Source organism: Danio aesculapii, chromosome 12 (assembly GCF_903798145.1).
Source record: "Danio aesculapii chromosome 12, fDanAes4.1, whole genome shotgun sequence".
Taxonomy (NCBI): Eukaryota; Metazoa; Chordata; class Actinopteri; order Cypriniformes; family Danionidae; genus Danio; species Danio aesculapii.
In genome coordinates, this window is record NC_079446.1 from 18,694,410 (window position 1) to 18,713,367 (window position 18,958).

At 35.5% G+C, this 18,958-nt stretch overlaps 1 protein-coding gene across 1 annotated transcript in view; it reads right to left on the bottom strand.

The window, feature by feature from the left end:
- Positions 1-18,958, bottom strand: part of lipf (lipase, gastric) — a 35,576-nt gene that overhangs the window by 8,325 nt on the left and 8,293 nt on the right. The window contains exons 4-6 of the mRNA XM_056469392.1: positions 5,443-5,641; positions 4,407-4,516; positions 2,443-2,579 (exon numbers count right to left, since the gene is read on the bottom strand). Of these exons, the coding sequence (XP_056325367.1) occupies positions 2,443-2,579; positions 4,407-4,516; positions 5,443-5,641 (446 nt within the window). The remainder of the gene's footprint in view (positions 1-2,442; positions 2,580-4,406; positions 4,517-5,442; positions 5,642-18,958) is intronic.

The window sequence follows — 18,958 nt, forward strand, 5'->3', positions numbered from 1 at the left end:
TTAAGACAAATTTGTTTTTCTGTACATTTAAATGTGTCCTTTTTATATTTTCTGATAAGAAAATAATGACCATCATACATTTTGCTATTACTATGATTTAAAGAAGACTAATGTCCTAAATGCAAAAATCTTGTCATGCATTTAAAATCAAAAGCAATTTTATGACAAATGCATTACAGTACCGCCCCAAAATGAGTACCTTATACCTTTCCACTATCCCTAAGTTTTACTCATTTTGTTTTTAATTATTTCAATTATGATTAAATTTAGTCTGATCACCTATTCTTTTTAGTTTTAATAAGTATATGTTAGAATACGTATGCTGCTGATCTGTGTATCTGTTACAGAGAATGATGATGCAACCTATATTCTGACATTTTATTTTCACAAAAACTACTTTACACATTAGTTCTGTAGACATTTACCTGACCTATTGTCATTTCTAAAGAATAAATAATACCAAATATCTATATTTATTTTAATTCAAATATATTTTCATTAAATAAACAATGCTCTATGGTTTTCTGGGGAGTCTAACAGTATTTGGTAACAGAAATTGAATAATCAAATGTAAAATAAGCAGTGTTGGGGATACCATAAGTTATGTAATAATATTACTTTTCTAAGTTATGAATAAAATAATGCATTACTTTCAAAAGATAAGTAACAGTATTTGAGTTACTTTTCTAAGAATGTAACCCGAGTTACTTTTTTATTTTAATTAATTAGCTTTGAAAAAATAAATTTCTAAATTAAAAGTAATCACTTTCAATCATGTACTCAAAACGCATCAAAGAAAAGGAAAAGGTGATTGTCTGAGCAGTGATTTTGCGTAACTAAGACAAAAAGTACAAAAGTAGCAAACGCATTGCTTTAAACTTTCATTAATCTGTATATACGGCATGTATAGCTCTGGGATCAGGAAGTTCTCTCAGAAGATAACATTTTCCTAAATTATTTTTTAATGTGTTTTTTAAGGTAAATGAAGGTGTATGTTATACAGTGCATTGTTAATTGCAGAGCTTCTCTATTTAAAAAAGAAGATGAAGAAGAAGAAAAAAAAGCCCTGCAAGTTCTGAAAGAGATCAAGCCTCAGCAAAGGTAAAGAAAGTAATGCAAAAGTAACATAAAACAACATAACGCATTCCATAAAAAGTAACTAGTGACACAACTAGTTACTTTTTAGCGGAGTAACTCAATATTGCAATGCATTACTTTTAAAAGTAACTTTCCCCAACACTGCAAATAACACAGATTAGTCTTTATTTTAGAAATAATCCAATAATATTTGTATTTATTAAAGCTACAAATGGTTCAATTTCCTGTGCCAGAATGCGCAGAAACTCTTGAAATGCTCAGACACTGGCATTAAAAACATAATTTAAATGATAATCTTTCACTCCATTATGATCCTCCCACCAAACAACAACCCAAACTGAGTGTGCCTCACACAGGTGAGTGGGGTTTACAAACCACCTGTGGAGAACACACTCTTCCTACACACACACACACAAAACCTCAAGCCACATGTGAAACACTCTTCCCACTCAAAAAAAATATCCCTTACTCTAGCATTTAATTCTCTGAGCACCAACCTTTGTACTGTATAATTAGCACTTCCTGCGCAAAAGCATCTGCCAAATGACTAAATGTAAATGTAAATTCAAGAGTTCACACTTAGCTGATGATTGATTATAAGCAAGTTTGGCATGCTGTCCCGGGAGAGAGCCCTGAGACCAAAAGGTCCTTGAGCCCTGGGCTCCCTCCCGTTTGCAAGGCGAGAGGCTTGAGCTCAGGTAGATCTTGACAACTCCCCCTTGATAAGAGCTGATGACTAAAATGAATGCTATGAAGAGATATGCTGCAGGATGAGAGTTTGACTGTAGTGCTACATTTAGGTTGATTTCAATTCAATTTCAATTCACATGTGGTGCATGTTTTTTGGAGTGTGGGAGGAAACCGGAGAACCCGGGGAAAACCCACGCGGGCAAGGGTAGAACACTATGCACAGAAACGACAGCCGGCCTGTTAAAGGACTAGAACCGGTGACATTCTTGCTGTGAGGCAACAGTGCTAACCATTGGGCCACCGTGCCGCCCTATGAAGGGAAGGGTGGAAGGGGGGGTTCTTCAAATCGAAGATGGCTGTAGTGAGAAACTGGCTCTTTATAGTGCTTTAGGACTGGCCTGATTGGTGGATCATACGTAGCTAATGCAGAACCAGCCGTGTTCAATCATAATCACCTGATCCTCTCAAAATTAGTTTATAAATAAATTTCTTTAAAACTTTACAATGACTCCACAAATCTGATGTGTTCTAAATTGTGGGTGCTGCTCGGCTACTGTATAATCTCAACTCAATAATGCACATCGTTTTACTATTACAGATGAGTACCTTGCAATATAATGCTGAAAGCATATATTGTGCAGCATAACTGCTTACCCAAATCAGAAACTCTGGAATAACAGACAGTTTGGTCATGGGGCTTTTGGTCAAGCCCACAGTGGCGACAGGAGCCAGTGCAAAGAACATCTTGATTTTGCTGGCCAGTTCAGGCATTGTGGAGAAAGCCATGAATGCTGAAAAAAAAAAAAAAGAGTAAAGAGAGACGTTACAGTACACACCAAGTCATGCATAGCAAACTTATAAAAAAGAAAAGTGTACTGTAATTGCTGGAAACTGTGATATATTAGCACATGATAACACGTACAATTTATTTGCCTACTGTGCGAGAGGATGCATGATGAACGGCACATCACTAAGCTGATTTTCTATACCAGGGCTATTCAATTGGCCCCCAAGGCAATTTGTTCCGGCCCTCCAAATAGTGTGACCATTACATCAAAAATAAATTTAGTTCAGTCAAAAAACAGGCGCTATAGTTATGAAGTGACGTGCGTTTGTTCAATACAGCACAAACTGCAGTTGAAGGCTGCGCAAAGAGGGAGTCACCTAAGCGAGTGGCACGAGCAGCCGAAAACATTTGGATATGTTTGTAGAAATGGCCTTTTGTATAATGCACTGATATCCTTAATAGGGATGCAATGATTAGCTGAGTTCACTATTAATCGCGCTTTAATTCATTACGGTTAATTAATCGTAAAGGCTTCTCAACGCCGCGTTTCTGTTGCATGGAACAAAGCTGCTGCAACTAAACTAAGTTTAAACCACCTGTGCACTAATTTAAAGTTCTGAGCTTATACCGAGGCTAATACGCACGCACACTGGATTAACTATAGCAGCAGGTCGTTCACATATTGCGTCTTTTCTGCACGCAAGTTCATAATTTATTACAAATTATTAAATTGATTATGTTTGAACGCAGATAATAACAACAGTTAATTTAAATACTTGGCTAAAATATAGCTTAAGTTAACATTAGACAAATACTATTTTTATTCTCATTTTTATTTATTCATTTATTGTTCTGTCATTTATTTTCATTGTAAAATTGTCACTCATGTTTAAATCCAAAATTTTTTTCCATTTATTTTTAAGTCCAAATGGAAATGTTTGGACTATTGTCTGTTTTTTTTATTAATATTTTATGCTGTATTTTGTTACTCAGCAGCAATAAACAACACTTTAAAATATAAGCAGTTTTTTTGTTATTTTCTAAACTAGTGATGTTTTAAATTTAATAAATGTAAAATAATGGTGATAACCGTGAAACCATGATTATTCTTCAGACTATATTATTGTACAACCAAAATCTTTAACTGTTGCATCCAGGGCCGGAGTAAGCTGAACTGCCGCTCTAGGCAAAGGACGATCACGCCGCCCTCAACACGAAGGTGAAAACGTAAGTGACCCGTTAGCAAAGTGAGGACCGGGTTGGGGGTGGTGTCGCGGATGAAATCGAATACCAGGGAGGGTGGGAGTGTGGTGTCAGGTGGGGGAGGTGTCGCTGACACCGCCCTCTCAATTCTGCCGCCTAGGTCGCCTCTATGGACGCGCCGGCCCTGGTTGCATGCCTAATTGTTATGCAGTTTAAAACATAACATATAATTGTGTCTGAATGTAGAATAAGCCTATTTAAGCAATGCACTGGTTTTGTTGTGCTTTGAAATACAACATTTGAATATGTTTGTTAAAAAAACCTATTGTATAATGCACTGATGTTATGTAGTTTCATAATACAACATATTAACGTGTTATGTAGAAAAAGCCAACGTGGGTGTCTTAAGGAGCAAAAATATGACATATGGGCTCTTATATGCTGTTGTGTCATCACTCATATTGCAAGTCATATCTCTCCGACCCCTCATTTGGGATGCTTTTGATGAACTGGCCCCTGTGACAAACTAATTAAATAGCCCTGGTCTAGACGATTGATTTGATGAATACCAATCCAGAGTCACATTGTGATCGATCAAAATAACACATGGTTAGAGAATGGGTGATACCTATTGTTGTTCCCTGGGAATGGCCCACGTAAAAGATTTGTTCCTGGCCAGTCATTTTTGTAATGAAGTTTATTACTGCAGGAAGATCCTTTTTAGCCATTTCATCATGACTGAGACAGACACACACACACGCACACGCACACGCACACACACACAGACACACAAAGAGAAAAACAGATTTACGGTTCAGGATTCTGGAAGGTACATCATTAACTCAACAGAGAATTCCCAAAATAAGTATGAGATTTGCATGTCCTGGAGGAAATACCAAAAGTTTTCAAGACAATAATAAGAACAATGCTAGGGTTTGAGGGAGAACTATCATTTCAAAGAAATCATTTCCAAAGAGGAAATAAATGAAATATAAATCATAATTAAATATGCAATTACTGTTTACAGTTCACTTTAAAAGTGATAGTAAAGGTGTGTAATATAATGTTACAAAAGATTACTATTTCAAATATATGCTGCTCATCTAATCTAAACCATTCATGTATCAAAAAAGAAAAAAAAAGCTTTGTCATAATTTATTGTAGTTTTGAAAAATATTTCTTTTGTATATTTTTTGGTATTTTATATATAGTATATGTGTGTATATTTAAACATATTAATATCCAGAGCACACGTACAGTATTTACAGTATTACACTGTATTATGTAAATTCAATTAATAGTTCAACAGCACTGATTACTACAGAAAATAATTCATTTAAACTGTTAAATGTAATCTTAATTAGCCAATAATTGCTAGTACAGTAATTTATAAAGTTTTCTTCTCATAACTTACAATAGACAGTTCAGTACTGCGCATGAAAAAATGTGCATGACAATTGCCTCAATTAAACCACCCTTTAATTGCAGCCTTGCTCTGCTTCATATAAGTTTTGAATAGTTTAGCTTATCAATGAACACAATGTTATCAAACTACACCTTTGTTTGTTTTAAATACACACCCTCTAGTGGTGAAATTACATACTGTGCCTTTAAATCTGTTGAATATTACACACCACTTTCATAAAAATGTTATTTTTGTATACCTGAACTTCCAGTATTCTTTCTGTTTAGGGTCAAGGCTGACGTGTTTGCAGGACCAGGTGTTCCCACGACTGTTTCCGATCCACACGTCAAATCCAGCATCAGCTAAAATGAAACCCAGACTGTTGTTGGGCAGGTTTGTCACCCAGTTACTTCCAGCAGCCAGAAGACCGTGTTGGAGAAACACTACAGGCTTGACTTCTGTAATAAACATCAAAAGAAAATTTTACTTTCAAGTATAATTATATACTGTACAGAAGTAAGAAATGTAATAAAAATGAGTGGAAGAAACTTGACCCAAAATTTGTGAAAATTTGCCTCAATTATATGTGGGCAAAAATACTTGATTAAAAAGTAAATATGTACAGCTTTAAAAGGCTAGTATGTATTTTTATATACTGTTTTGTATTATATATACTATATATTATGTATACTGTATTGGTTTAGGTAAAAAAGGAAAAACAAAAAATGCAATACCAAAGGTCAAAAACATTTATACTTGGATCTATCTACACTATCTGACAAAAGTCTTGTCGAGTATTCAAGTTTTAGGAACAACAAATAATAATTTGACTTCTAGTTGATCATTTGGTATCAGAAGTGGCTTATATGAAAGGCAAATACCTCTAGATTACACCTATTTTACCAAAATAAAATATGATCATGGCTTGATTTTTAATCCTTTAATTAAGACAGTAAGGTCAGAAATAATGTACAGTATAGACAGTAAAGTCATGTCATGGTGCAGTGGAAAAAGAATTAATATTGTGTATGACTCCCATGAGTTCTATACAACTCTGCAGTGACTCGAATAACTTATTAATAAAGTCATCTGGAATGGCAAAGAAAGCGTTCTTGCAGGACTTCCAGAGTTCATCAAGATTTTCTGGATTCATCATCAATGCCTCCTCCATCTTAACCCAGACATGCTCAATAATGTTCATGTCTGGTGACTGGGCTGGCCAATCCTGGAGCACCTTGTCGTTCTTTGCTTTCAGGAACTTTGATGTGAAGCTGAACTATGAGAAGGAGCGCTATCCTGCTGAAGAATTTTCCCTCTCCTATGGTTTGTAATGGAATGGGCAGCACAAATGTCTTGATAGCTCAGGCTGCTGATATTACCATCCACTCTGCAGATCTCTCGCACGCCCCCATACTGAATGTAACCCCAACTTCACCAAACTTGATTGATTTCTGTGAGAATCTTGGGTCCATGCGGGTTCTAATAGGTCTTCTGCAGCATTTGTGATGATTGGGATGCAGTTCAACAGACGATTCATCAGAAAAATGTACCTTCTGCCACTTTTCCAAATCATCAACTACAAGTCAAGTTATTATTTGTTGCTCTTACAACTGGGATCAACGACAAGACTTTTGTCAGTTACTGTAGTGTGTACATACAACAATTAAAATGCAGCATAGTGGAGGACAAAAATATAGCCCTACTCTGTCCAATTTATGTCACTATACAATAGTCAATATATAAATAAAATACTGTTGATCCACTTCTAGTAATATTGCAAAGTGTGCTTTACAACTATTTTAACATAGACTGTTCCTTAATCACTTTGGGGGCATTTGTAAGAATAAAGGAAAAAGTGACTGAAAACAATGCAGCTTTTTGTTCATTTTTGTCATAAGCAAATATTATGGTCTAAATGACCATTTTTAAACAATATTTTTGGAAGAAAACTCAAAAAATGTATGTTTTAATCAAACATAAAGCTATAAATCATAAATGCTGACAAACTACACTTTTTTTGTGTTCTCTTCATTTTGTCAATAGCTGTATGGCATGCTGAAACAATGCTTTTTAAACACACACAAACACCACATCTCAACCATGCATTTGATTGTCTGGTATCCATATTTAATGAGAATAAAATAACATTTAAATATGCTACTGCAACTTTTTTTGGTTGTGTAAGCTACTGTAAATTGTCTGTAGTTTATGTGTGTGAATGAGTGTGTATGGATGTTTCCCAGTGATAGGTTGCAGCTGGAAGGGCATCCGCTGTGTAAAACATATGCTGGATAAGTTGGCGGTTCATTCTGCTGTGGCGACCCCAGATTAATAAAAGGAGTAAGCCGAAAAGAAAATGAATGAATAAATAAACTTTTTTGGTTTAAAAAGTATGTGGAGTAAAAAAAGTATGGTTTCTTCTTCAGAAATGTGTTCAAGTAAAAGTACAAGCAGCCAGCTTAAATTGTAAACATGTAAATTTCAAATACCCACAAATAATACTAGTACATTAATTATTACACTTTCTCAAGTAGGCTATAAAACCCCTGCTGTGTAGTTTTTTTAATGGCACATGTAGCCAGCAGAGGGAGTGTGTGTATATGTTTTATACTGATAATGCCATCCCTTCTTTTTTGGGAACTTTATCTGAATATCTGTCAGAAACAGGAAGTGAGCTGGTCCTCTTGGTAGCACAAACAGACCTTGGGCTGATAGCATTGTTTGACTTCATACCAGCCATTCCAACAACCCTGTTAAACCCTGCAACTTATACAGCAAGGCTTTGGCAATGGTGCAGAGATTTAACATTTTACATAACTGCTAAATAATCCCAAGAGGGCAGTTGCACAATGAGGAATAAAAAGGTTTATGTGAAATGAAGTTCAAAGGAATTAAAAATAAAAATCTAAACAAGTACTAATCTAAAACCATAAAATGACAATCCTTTTTATTACTTAACATAAACTGATAAAGCAATCCTTTATTTCAGATAGTTGTCGAGGAAAATAACATTTTATTTGAGCTTAACTTGCACTCAAATGACTAAAAGTAAAATACAAAAGACTATTAAAGTTCACTCACTATCCTTTGGCTTAGTCTCTGATTTTATCAGGGGTCACCACAGCATAATGAACCACCAATTACTCTGGCATATGTTTTATACGGAGGAATGTCCGTCCAGCCACACTTTAGTGGTTATTTAAAGGTGCCTTATAGGAACCATTGTTTTCCTGTTCTCATGTAAATTCTGTGAGTGTAAAACCCCGGTGAAAACTAGGCCTATCAGACTACAAAACAGACTGTTGCGTGACTCATGTGGATTTGTATGTTCTTTAGGTCACATTCTGGAGCAGCCATGGTGCAGCTGTGTCATCCAAAGATCAAAGTCAAAAAACAGACAGAAATAATTCTCTGGAATCATTAATATGCATGCCTTAGGCTGCATTAGATAAGCCACAATGTTTCCTATAGAGACAACAATGTCATTTTCCTCCCTTGGTTATTTTTAAGTTCATATTAAACTTAATTTGTATGTGGGACTTTTTTTTTGAAAACAGAAGACGCAGATTGTTTTTTCACTCCATGAGCCATCTCTTCAGATCAGGGGTCTCAAACTAAAATTGGCGGGGGGCCATTTCAGTGACTGACTATTCATAGAGGGCCATTTTAACATTCAAGCACAAGAAAAAAGTGGAAACTTGACATAATCTTAGGACAACAGACATGAGTGATTCTTCCACAGAGTATATGCAGAGTATATACAATATTTAAGTGGTTAAATTAATGTTCACTTCAGCGCTTCCTGCTGCTGCGCCTGTCAATCATTCTCTATTCATTTACAATTCAAACTGCGTGACGCATTCATGACAACTTGAAAAACTTTCTCCAAGACTATTTGTTCCTGTTAGTTTAAATTATCAGTGAAGAAATGCATTTAGTTTCGCATTAAATGGGTTAATTTTGACCTGCAACATAAACTTCATTGTTGTTTCTAAATCATATTGCGCTGTGTTTGTTAGTTCAGCAGATCGCATTCACAACACTGGAGTAGAAAGGGTTATTATCTGCTCTTCTCACACAAAGTAGGCCTACTGTACCTGAAACTTTAAATTAGAAAAGGCTCAATAATACATTGGGCAGATCCTCAATGCACTGATTTCTTCTCTTTGTGCTGCTGTTTTGGAAGTGACCGCAGATACCGGAGCACTGCGCGCTGTGTCTCAGTAATGCATCTAGCGATTCATGCACCGGCTGCGTAGATGTGGTGTGTGCTGCTGTGTAAGATTATTCTTACAATAAGTTTCTGTTCTCTTATCCTTCAAACTGAGTTTTTTCTTCTAAGGGGAATACTTTAAGTGCTGCAAATAGTTTGTAAAGCCTGGCTCATTGTGGTTAAAGTAGTTGATTAAATTAATTAAAGTAAAACTGATGGGTGCAATATGGATTGTCATTAATATAACATAATATAACATATACAGCATGCCTATAGGTCTGTTATTTTTACTAAAGAAGATATATTATTTGAGTTTATCACCAGAACTATAGAAACTGTATTAGGCTTTTAAAAAAAGGCACAGAATTGGGATCAGATCTGTATCAGCTGATACTTAGATTTTTGGTATCGAGATCGGATCGGTTCCAAAAAAATGGTATTAGTGCATCCCTGATGAAAACACAACAAATAATAGGCATAATAATTATTATTCTGTCCCAACCCATTGTATTGTCCCAGTAGCGTAAGAACGCAGAAAGCAGTTTGGGTAACTTAATTGGTAACTTGGGTAACTTAAGTGACTTTACTGTCAATTGTTCTTCTCAGTATCAATCCTTCTTTGTAAAGCTACAACAAAGAGGGGAAAAGTATGTACATATTCACATTTACTTTAACATGTTCAATTCAACTAGCAGTACAATTTTACTGATTTACATAGTTTTTATGCAAATCTTAATATGCATACGAGGACAATCTATTAAATGAGACCATTTGAATCGAATATTAGCAAAATGATCATATTTGTTACATCACCAGCATAACATGTAAGCCTTGAAGAGGTGTTTGTACAACAAAATACAAGTGGTATAAAACTGATAGTAATCAAATGACCCTTAAATATTTACAAAAATACAGCTTTAGTAAAAATAGACCACTTACGCACATGGAATAAAAACGCATGTGTGTTACTCGACCGCACATTGAGAGAAAATGAAAGTAAAATTAATCTGAATGCAGTACTTTAAATGTTGACTAGGTGGCGGGTCAAAACCACAAGTGGCTAGATGCAACTGCACAACAATGATAGTGGTTCAAAAGCCGAATCTCGTTACATTTTTGACAACAGTAGCGGGCAGGAGGGAGGTGTAGGGTAGGCTGTAAATGGCCCGCGGGCTGGCAGTTTGAGACCCCTGCTTCAGATGGTCATCAGAATGCAAAATACGGGATATACAGATTATAAATTTATTCAGCCCCACCCAAAAGTGGCGTAAAGTGTGTTGAACCCTTTTACGCGTGAGTTTTAAATACTCCAGCTGACCCTCCTGCGTTAGTTTTATTGTGACCGTTACTTAGAATTCATTGCATTCTAAAGTTCCTATGGTGACGTGTCAAGTTTAGCATGTGACCCACCAGCCCCAATGATCTATTTATGTGTCTTATTTTGTTTCTTTTTGCCCTTTTTTGTAAGTATTGACAAATTTTCTAATTATGTTGTGAAATTTCTGATACTAGGGCCTCGGCTGGGTCAGTTGGCGTTTCTGTGTGGAGTTTGCATGTTCTCCCTGCGTTCACGTGGGTTTCCTCCGGGTGCTCCGGTTTCCCCCACAGTCCAAAGACATCCGGTACAGGTGAATTGGGTAGGCTAAATTGTCCACAGTGAATGAGTGTGTGTGTGGATGTTTCCCAGAGATGGGTTGCAGCTGGAAGGGCATCCGCTGCGTAAAAATGGACAAGTTGGCGGTTCATTCCGCTGTGGCGACCCCGGATTAATAAAGGAACTAAGCCGAAAAGAAAATGAATGAATGAATGAATGAATGAAAATGTCTGATACTTCAATTTCCAAATATGTGATAAAACATATATTTTGTCTTTTAAACAGCTCAATATTGATCATATTATTTGTTATATGACAGGTAATGGGTGCTTCCATTGTTGCTATAAGAGATTGATGTGATCAGAAGTTAACAAGAAGTATTTATTTTATAAATTAATTACACATAATTGTACTGTATTAGTGTCTACCCCTACCTCAACCGTAAACCCAACCCTCACGGTAATGTAAAACATTATTTGTTGTACAGTGTCACAAAATTATGTTATATTGACATAATAGCGGTGAAGTCTAGATGGGATACAGCTAAGAATACTTCTCGTCCGATTGCAGCTGTATCCCTTCTAGCAACATCTGCAGGAGAGATCCAAGCTGCTGGATTTACGTTATCTGTTTATCCAGAATTTTCTTCTGAAATACATGAATGTAAGCAACTGTTTATCTGGGAGACGGATAAAGAAAAGATTCTAGTAACATAAACAGTGTGCATCTTAGGTGAACAAAGCACATCATCCAGTTATATTGAAAAATAATTAATAATGCCATCTCCATAGACATCTGTGTGTAGTTTACAAACCTTAAATGGTATGTTTTGCTTGTAGTTATGTGTATTTGAATGTCTGAAACCTTAAATAAATGTTATTTGTTTGAAAGCATGGATAAATTGTGATTTATGACAAGCACTGTGCACCTCTTTCTGTGCCTCAGTGCACGCCATCAGATTTGAATTTTAGCAGCTGATGACGTGCGCTCTGAGGGTTAATTAACTGTATCTTTTGTTAATCTTTGTGTTAATTGTGAAATTTGCTGTGACTGTTTCAACTAACACATGTAGACTGCTGAGAATAAGTGTGTACATAGTGTAAAATGCACGTTTAAGAATCGTGTCAATTACAATTTTTGAGAGAGCACAGCTCATTCATATTCACTACCATTCCAAATATGGTCAATATGGACATTCTGATTCTAGAAATGTTTTATGCGAATCAAATGAAATTGTAAAACCATTTCTGGAGATTTTATGAACTTACCTAATCCACATACCTACTATGTAGATATCAGAGTATAACTTAAGTTATTGAATTAATGCAGTATACGGCACCTTTAATCTAATCACAGTTATTTCTGATGGCTGCAATTGCTATAGTTACCACAATAGCCACATAAACCAAAATACAGAGGCACCATTCCAAACACACGTGTCTTTTACTTTCACTTCCAAATTCGCCAGAGTGAGAGACTGTGTAAATTGCGTTGTACAGTGTCTCTCTATACTTATAATAACTTTCAAATCTTCAACTCACTCACCGGCCACTTTATTTGGTACACCTGCTCAACTGCTTGTTAATGTAAATTTCAATCACATGGCAGCATCTCAATGCATTTAGGCATGTAGACATGGTCAAGACAATCTGCTGCAGTTCAAATCGAGCATCAGAATGGGGAAGAAAGGTGATTTAAGTGACTTTAACTGTGGCATGATTGTTGGTGCCAGACAGGCTGGTCTGAGTATTTCAGAAACTGCTGATCTACTGGGAATTTCACGCACAACAATCTCTAGGGTTTACAGAGAATGCTCTGAAAAAGAAAAAATATCCAGTGAGCGGCAGTTCTGTGGGCACAAATGCCTTGTTGATGCCAGAGGTCAGAGGAGAATGGCCAGACTGTTTTCAGCTGATAGAAAGGCAACAGTAACTCAAATAACCACTCAATACAACCGAGGTATGCAGAAGAGCATCTCTGAACACACAACACATCCAACCTTGAAGCGGATGGGCTACAGCAGCAGAAGACCACACCGGGTGCCACTCCTGTCAGCTAAGAACAGGAAACGGAGACTACAATTAGCACAGGCTCACCAACATTGGACAATAGAAGATTGGAAAATTGTTGCCTGGTACGATGCGTTTTATATACAGGAAATGTTCATACTTGGCCATTAGATTTCTTTATAGGTCACAAAACAGACAATTAATCATAGAAGCTCCAAAACAGACAATTGCAGGCATACATTAACACAATTATTTCTCATACGATTACTTGTTAGCCAAATTGCATAGTTGTGATATTCCTAACTAAAGCAAAATTCAAATAAAATATATGGCTACATAATTAAACTAATGGAATAGAAAATTAAACTAATTTAAACTATTAAATAAGCCTCATGATTGATTTAACAGAACAAAAAGGTCTTGTATTAATTATCAATGAGACTAAAATGATAATAAAAAGGTATTTTTTTCATTTCATTTATTTTTGTCAAGTTTTTCATCTTTTATCTTATCACTGGATTTTTTGAGCAAAAGAATGCTAACAAAATTTTAAATAGTATTAATATACACTTTTTACTTATTTTCTAAAATTAATAAATTAATATAAATTAATAATAGTTTAATTAATAAAGATGTAATAAAATGTAACCAGTCTTTAACCATTAAAGTTTTAAGAAAAGCTTAAAACACAGATTCAAAGAAAACTACAGAAAATGTGGAGAAAAACAAGAGCAAGTGTATCTTCTCAGGTGGATCTGTATTTGTAATATCTCACTTTGTGCTGAAAAACTTTGTCATTCCCTGGTGTTATTCCGAGTCATGCAGCTCAGTGTCCCGTGTGACTTAGAGAAGTGGGACAGCAGGAAATGAGTGGCATCTCCTGTGTTTTCCACCCCACCTCACAGTTTCACTGCTCATCACACTTCATCACACTCATCTTCACACCAACAAACAAACAGCTTTATGCTTCTTTACTTATTAATCACATATCAGAATTCATTATTAACATTTACCAGCTCCTAGCATGCACACACACACACACACACACAGACACATGCGCGCGCACACAAACAGCTTCAACGTGGTCTTCAAAACTCCCAAGCGTCCTGATTACGTAGGGTTATAAACGTACCGAACGCATTTCCACATGCTCATTTGCATAAGCCAATTTTATTCTGAAGGTCAAACACAAGAGCGCAGGAAGCAACACCGTTAATCTAATACAATGAGTGAAAAGCAAAGATGCACAAGGCCGAAGTTTCTCAAAGGCCCTCAAATCCTCCAGCAGAGGGATTTGTGTCAGGGAAATGTATTCTCATTTAGAATAACACAAGACATTGTGTTAGCAAAGCGAGGGAGAGTGGAAGCTGATGTATGGCTGTTGAATTGGTTTTCCGCTCCAGTGACGTCCCTGGTGAGATTAGTGTGAGAGCATGAGCTTTAGAGATCTCATTGCTCATTAATGAAAGATGGGGAGCACTAAATATCAAAACTGAATACTGATTCCACAAGTGCTATTGAACAGGAGGAGATCATGAATGGCACAAATCACACTCTGAAATGAACTGACTGATGAGCAAGCTGCTTTGTCATCATAGGGATGCCTTTGTTACTTAAATGTGTCTTTCTAGAAATACACCTATATGGATATGACATAATGGGAAACATCTTCAGTTAATATACAGGCCACTTTATTAGGTACACCTTACTAGTACTGGGCTGGACCCACTTTTGCCTTCAGAACTGCCTTAATTCTTCGTGGCATAGATTTAACAAGATACTATTCCTCAGAGATTCTGGTCCATATTCACATGATAGCATCACACAGTTGCTGCAGATTTGTCAGCTGCACATTCATGATGCGAATCTCCCATTCCACCACATCCCAAAGGTGCTCTATTGGATTGAGATCTGGTGACTGTGGAGGCCATTTTAGTACATTGAACTTATTGTCATATTCAAGAAACCAGTCTGAGAGGATTCGCACTTTATGATGTTGCGTTATCCTGCTGGAAGTAGCCATCAGAAGATGGGTACACTGTGGTCATAAAGGGATAGACATGGTCAGCAACGTTACTCAGGTAGGCTGTGGTGTTGACACGATTAATACTAATGGGCCCAAAGTGTGCCAAGAAAATATACCCCACACCATTACATCACCATCACCAGTCTAGATTGTTGATACAAGGCAGGATGGATCCATGCCTTCATGTATACATTATATAGTTAGAAAATAATTTTTCTTGCTTCTCTGGGTTTATATTTTATAGTTCTGTGTTTTAGTAAACCATAATTTTGTTTCATTCTGTAAACCTAATTTATAATAGATTGATAGATACAGGGGTTAAAAAAACTAAATGGCATGTGACAAGTTTACATACATTTCTGTAATAGACAACACAATATTACTATGCCATAGAGTGCATTGATTCAATATTTTCAATTGTTCCCTAATATCTAGTAGGTGTGTGGCTTAGGTAAGCACAAAATGTATCCAGTTTTATATGCTTCCTGCATTGTAAAAGTTTGGTTTTGACCATATTTGGGATGGTCATGAATATTAATAAGCTTCGCTCTGATGTTGCGGCTTGTACCTGTGCCTGCTCTCATGCACTCCCACACATACAGCATAATGTACTCTGAATTAAACACATGCAAAATTATCATACTTCATTTGTCAAAAAATATTTGAACAAATTGTGTAGATTCCTTGTTAGACAATAATCATTTCAACTGAAGTGGTAGAGAGGTTCATTTTAGCTAATGAGTACAAGGTGTCAGTGACTTAAATGAAAGTTTTGTGTTGAGGATAAAATACAAGCTATATTATATTTAAACTTGAGGGGCCGACAGAGATTTATGTAATATTGTATTTTGTGTTTTGACGTACAGTATATGAAAAATTAGGCAGGAATTAATATGAACCTTAACTTAAACAGATGAGTTTCTGAAGTTTATCGGCATCCTTTCACTCCATAAAAATCACAATAAGGGCTGAGTGATATGACACGATGCATTAATGTGCAATTAATATTTTTATTTAGAAGTCTAAATGCGTCTGTTGCCTCATTACAAACATAAGCCAAACCCCCTAGTTTTACGCGATTCTGCGATCGCTTAATCCAACGCAAAAATGCACATTTTTGCGATCATGCAAAATTCTTAATGCAAAATAATCGCAAAAATTTAAATAATCTGATAAAACATGCAATTCCAAACCATATAATCAAATTATTTTTATTTCTGTTTGCAATTTATTGTTCTACATGACTTGTTTGGAATTGTTTTGCAGCCTGCACATTAAACAGATGCGGATGAAGCGCAAGTGATTTGCATGTGAAGTCAATTAGGGGTGGGCGATATGGAAAAATATCATATCACAATTTTTTTGGGGGAAATTACGATTCACGATTTTTATCCCGATTTTTTTTCAAGTTGGTTTTTTAAGACTATTTTGCAAATTACAAAGGTACAATACAACTAATGTCCCCATATAAACATATACTCTTACCGTGTATGTTTAAGAATATTTTAATCAGGGCTCTGAACTGGTTCAAACGAAAACAAGCGAACTGAAAACAAAAAATGGAAACGAATGACATTGTGCAGGAACAGACACAAAAAAATGAAAACAAGATCAACTTTAATCGTTCTGAACAGAAATATTTACGGTTAACCGGTTAATAACCTTATTTTATCTTTCTCTTTATTCTCTTTTATTTCTCTTTATTTATCTATATTATATGAATTCGGGAGATAAAAAGCATGCATTTAAATCATGTGTACAAATGCAATGGTTATGCATACAATGTGAAATGCCCGCGAAGCAGACGTCAAAAGCGAGTCTTTTCTGATGCGACGAGCTTGTCTTAAAGGTTACTGAGAACCTGCTCTTTCATGTACAAAGGTATGTTTCGGTTATTGCTATTAAAACTTGTATTTATACAAAATGAATTATAATAAATCAATCTGTAATATTAAGAGATGAGGGGCAGATCATAAACATGATAGATAAAGTTTTGAATGATATGATTTATTATCAAACCACCCAAGCATTTTCCATTCGGAGAATTACAGTATTTAATAGCTTAGTCCTTATAAACAGTCCATTAATAAAATACATTATTTACAAGCCTACTGAAGAAATAACCGAATATACAATATGATCTGCATTATGATCACAGTAAAATGGGGTAAGTGCTCGTTTTTATATAGCTATAACCAAAAGTAAGTTCATATTATAAATATTTCATTAACAATATTTATCAGAAATTCATTTAATTTTACCCCTCGAATATAATTTTTTTAGTTGCACCATTAAGAAATCAGGGCACTCTAGAGCCCTGCAATACTTTGTAATAAAATAACGTTGTTAACCTGCTATTTGTTTCTAGAAAACAGTTTACGGAATGTTTTGTTTAATAAGAAACGCAAGAACAGAAAAAAAAAAAATATATATCAATTCTGTTTGGAGTGAACCAAATGGATTTTTTTTTCGTTCTTAAGCCCTGCTATATACAGGGTTCTTACACCTTTTCCAACTTCAAATTCCAGCACTTTTCAAGTACTTTCAAGATGCATTTTTATGCTTTTCCAGCACCTAACAACCACAGTAAATTACGTTTATATATGCTGTATGTACTTTTTCACAATTAAATCCATTGTGCTATTTTAAAAAATACAATATGACATTTCAACTTGAATTGTTTAATACTTTGGAGCATAGATTTGTTGAGATAGTTCACCCAAAAATGCTAAAATAAATAAATTTAAAAAGTTCAGTCATTGGATGAAGTATCTTTTAAGTTTGGTCTCTTTCTAACTAAAGTTGATGTCTCAAAAAATTTGCTTACAGTCAGATTTTGTTTGGGTGTCGTACCAAACTTTCATGACCAGTCGTTCATGATATTTCATGTGCATTGTTATTCAAAATTCATGTGACAAATGAAATCCTTGCCACACAGCCCGAGAATATTCTTGCTGCAAATTAATGAACTGTTCCTATGTCAACTGTTTTGAAAATCAGTCAACAAATTTGGAAACCACAGTTTGCAAGCTTTCATTAATATTACCTTTTATTATTTTATTTATTTACTTTATATTGCTTTAGTTTAGGACTAATTAAGATACTGTTGTAAATGTCCCACCTGTCAAAGGGTGACTGTTAAAGGGTTAAAGGAAAACATGTTTAATGGTTAAAAATGTACCTCTCTGTAAGTAGCCTTTACATTCTATATAACCTATATATAAATGACAAATAATCAAGGGCAAGGAAGTGCCCTGTAGACTGTTGAGTTTAGGAAAAAATAAATGAAAATGAAAACAGTGCAAAAATAAAACTGCACTGAACAAAATATTGTGCAAAAATAATAACTAGCTTATTCAGGATTAGGCCAAACATAATATAACCTAATATTTGCAAACGTCATCTTAATAACAGTAACGGTCTTTTCATGAGCTGCAATATTAGTTTAATCTCAGTGAACGCAGGCCCTTTCGCGATGGTGAATGCCCTGCAATTGACAACATCATGACTATTAAATGAAAGATTAAATAGAACATCTCGTGCCTAAAATGTGTGGCAAACGCTGTTACTTGCAAAGCAAACTCCCTCAGGCTTTACAGTGAATGGCTTTAGTCATTTTCATAGCAAACTTTAACCCACTAGAAGTCTTTTATCCACTCTTCAAAAAGTGTAAATGGTGGATTAACATTTACCACATGATCACTGATCAGATGTGCCATTATTTGTAACTTTAGGTGGTTTGTAAAACTAAATCAGTCAGTGTTGTTTCATTCTCTAGTACTCAGACTTTTACATTTTTGCGCCTGTAGCTCCCAACCATTTGAAGGAAAGCGTTGACTGAGTGATTGACAGCTGATATTAACCAATCCATTCGCGTTCAGTTCAAGAGCAGTGGGCCAATCAGAACAGCTTTAAGGCGGGGCAGGCATTCTG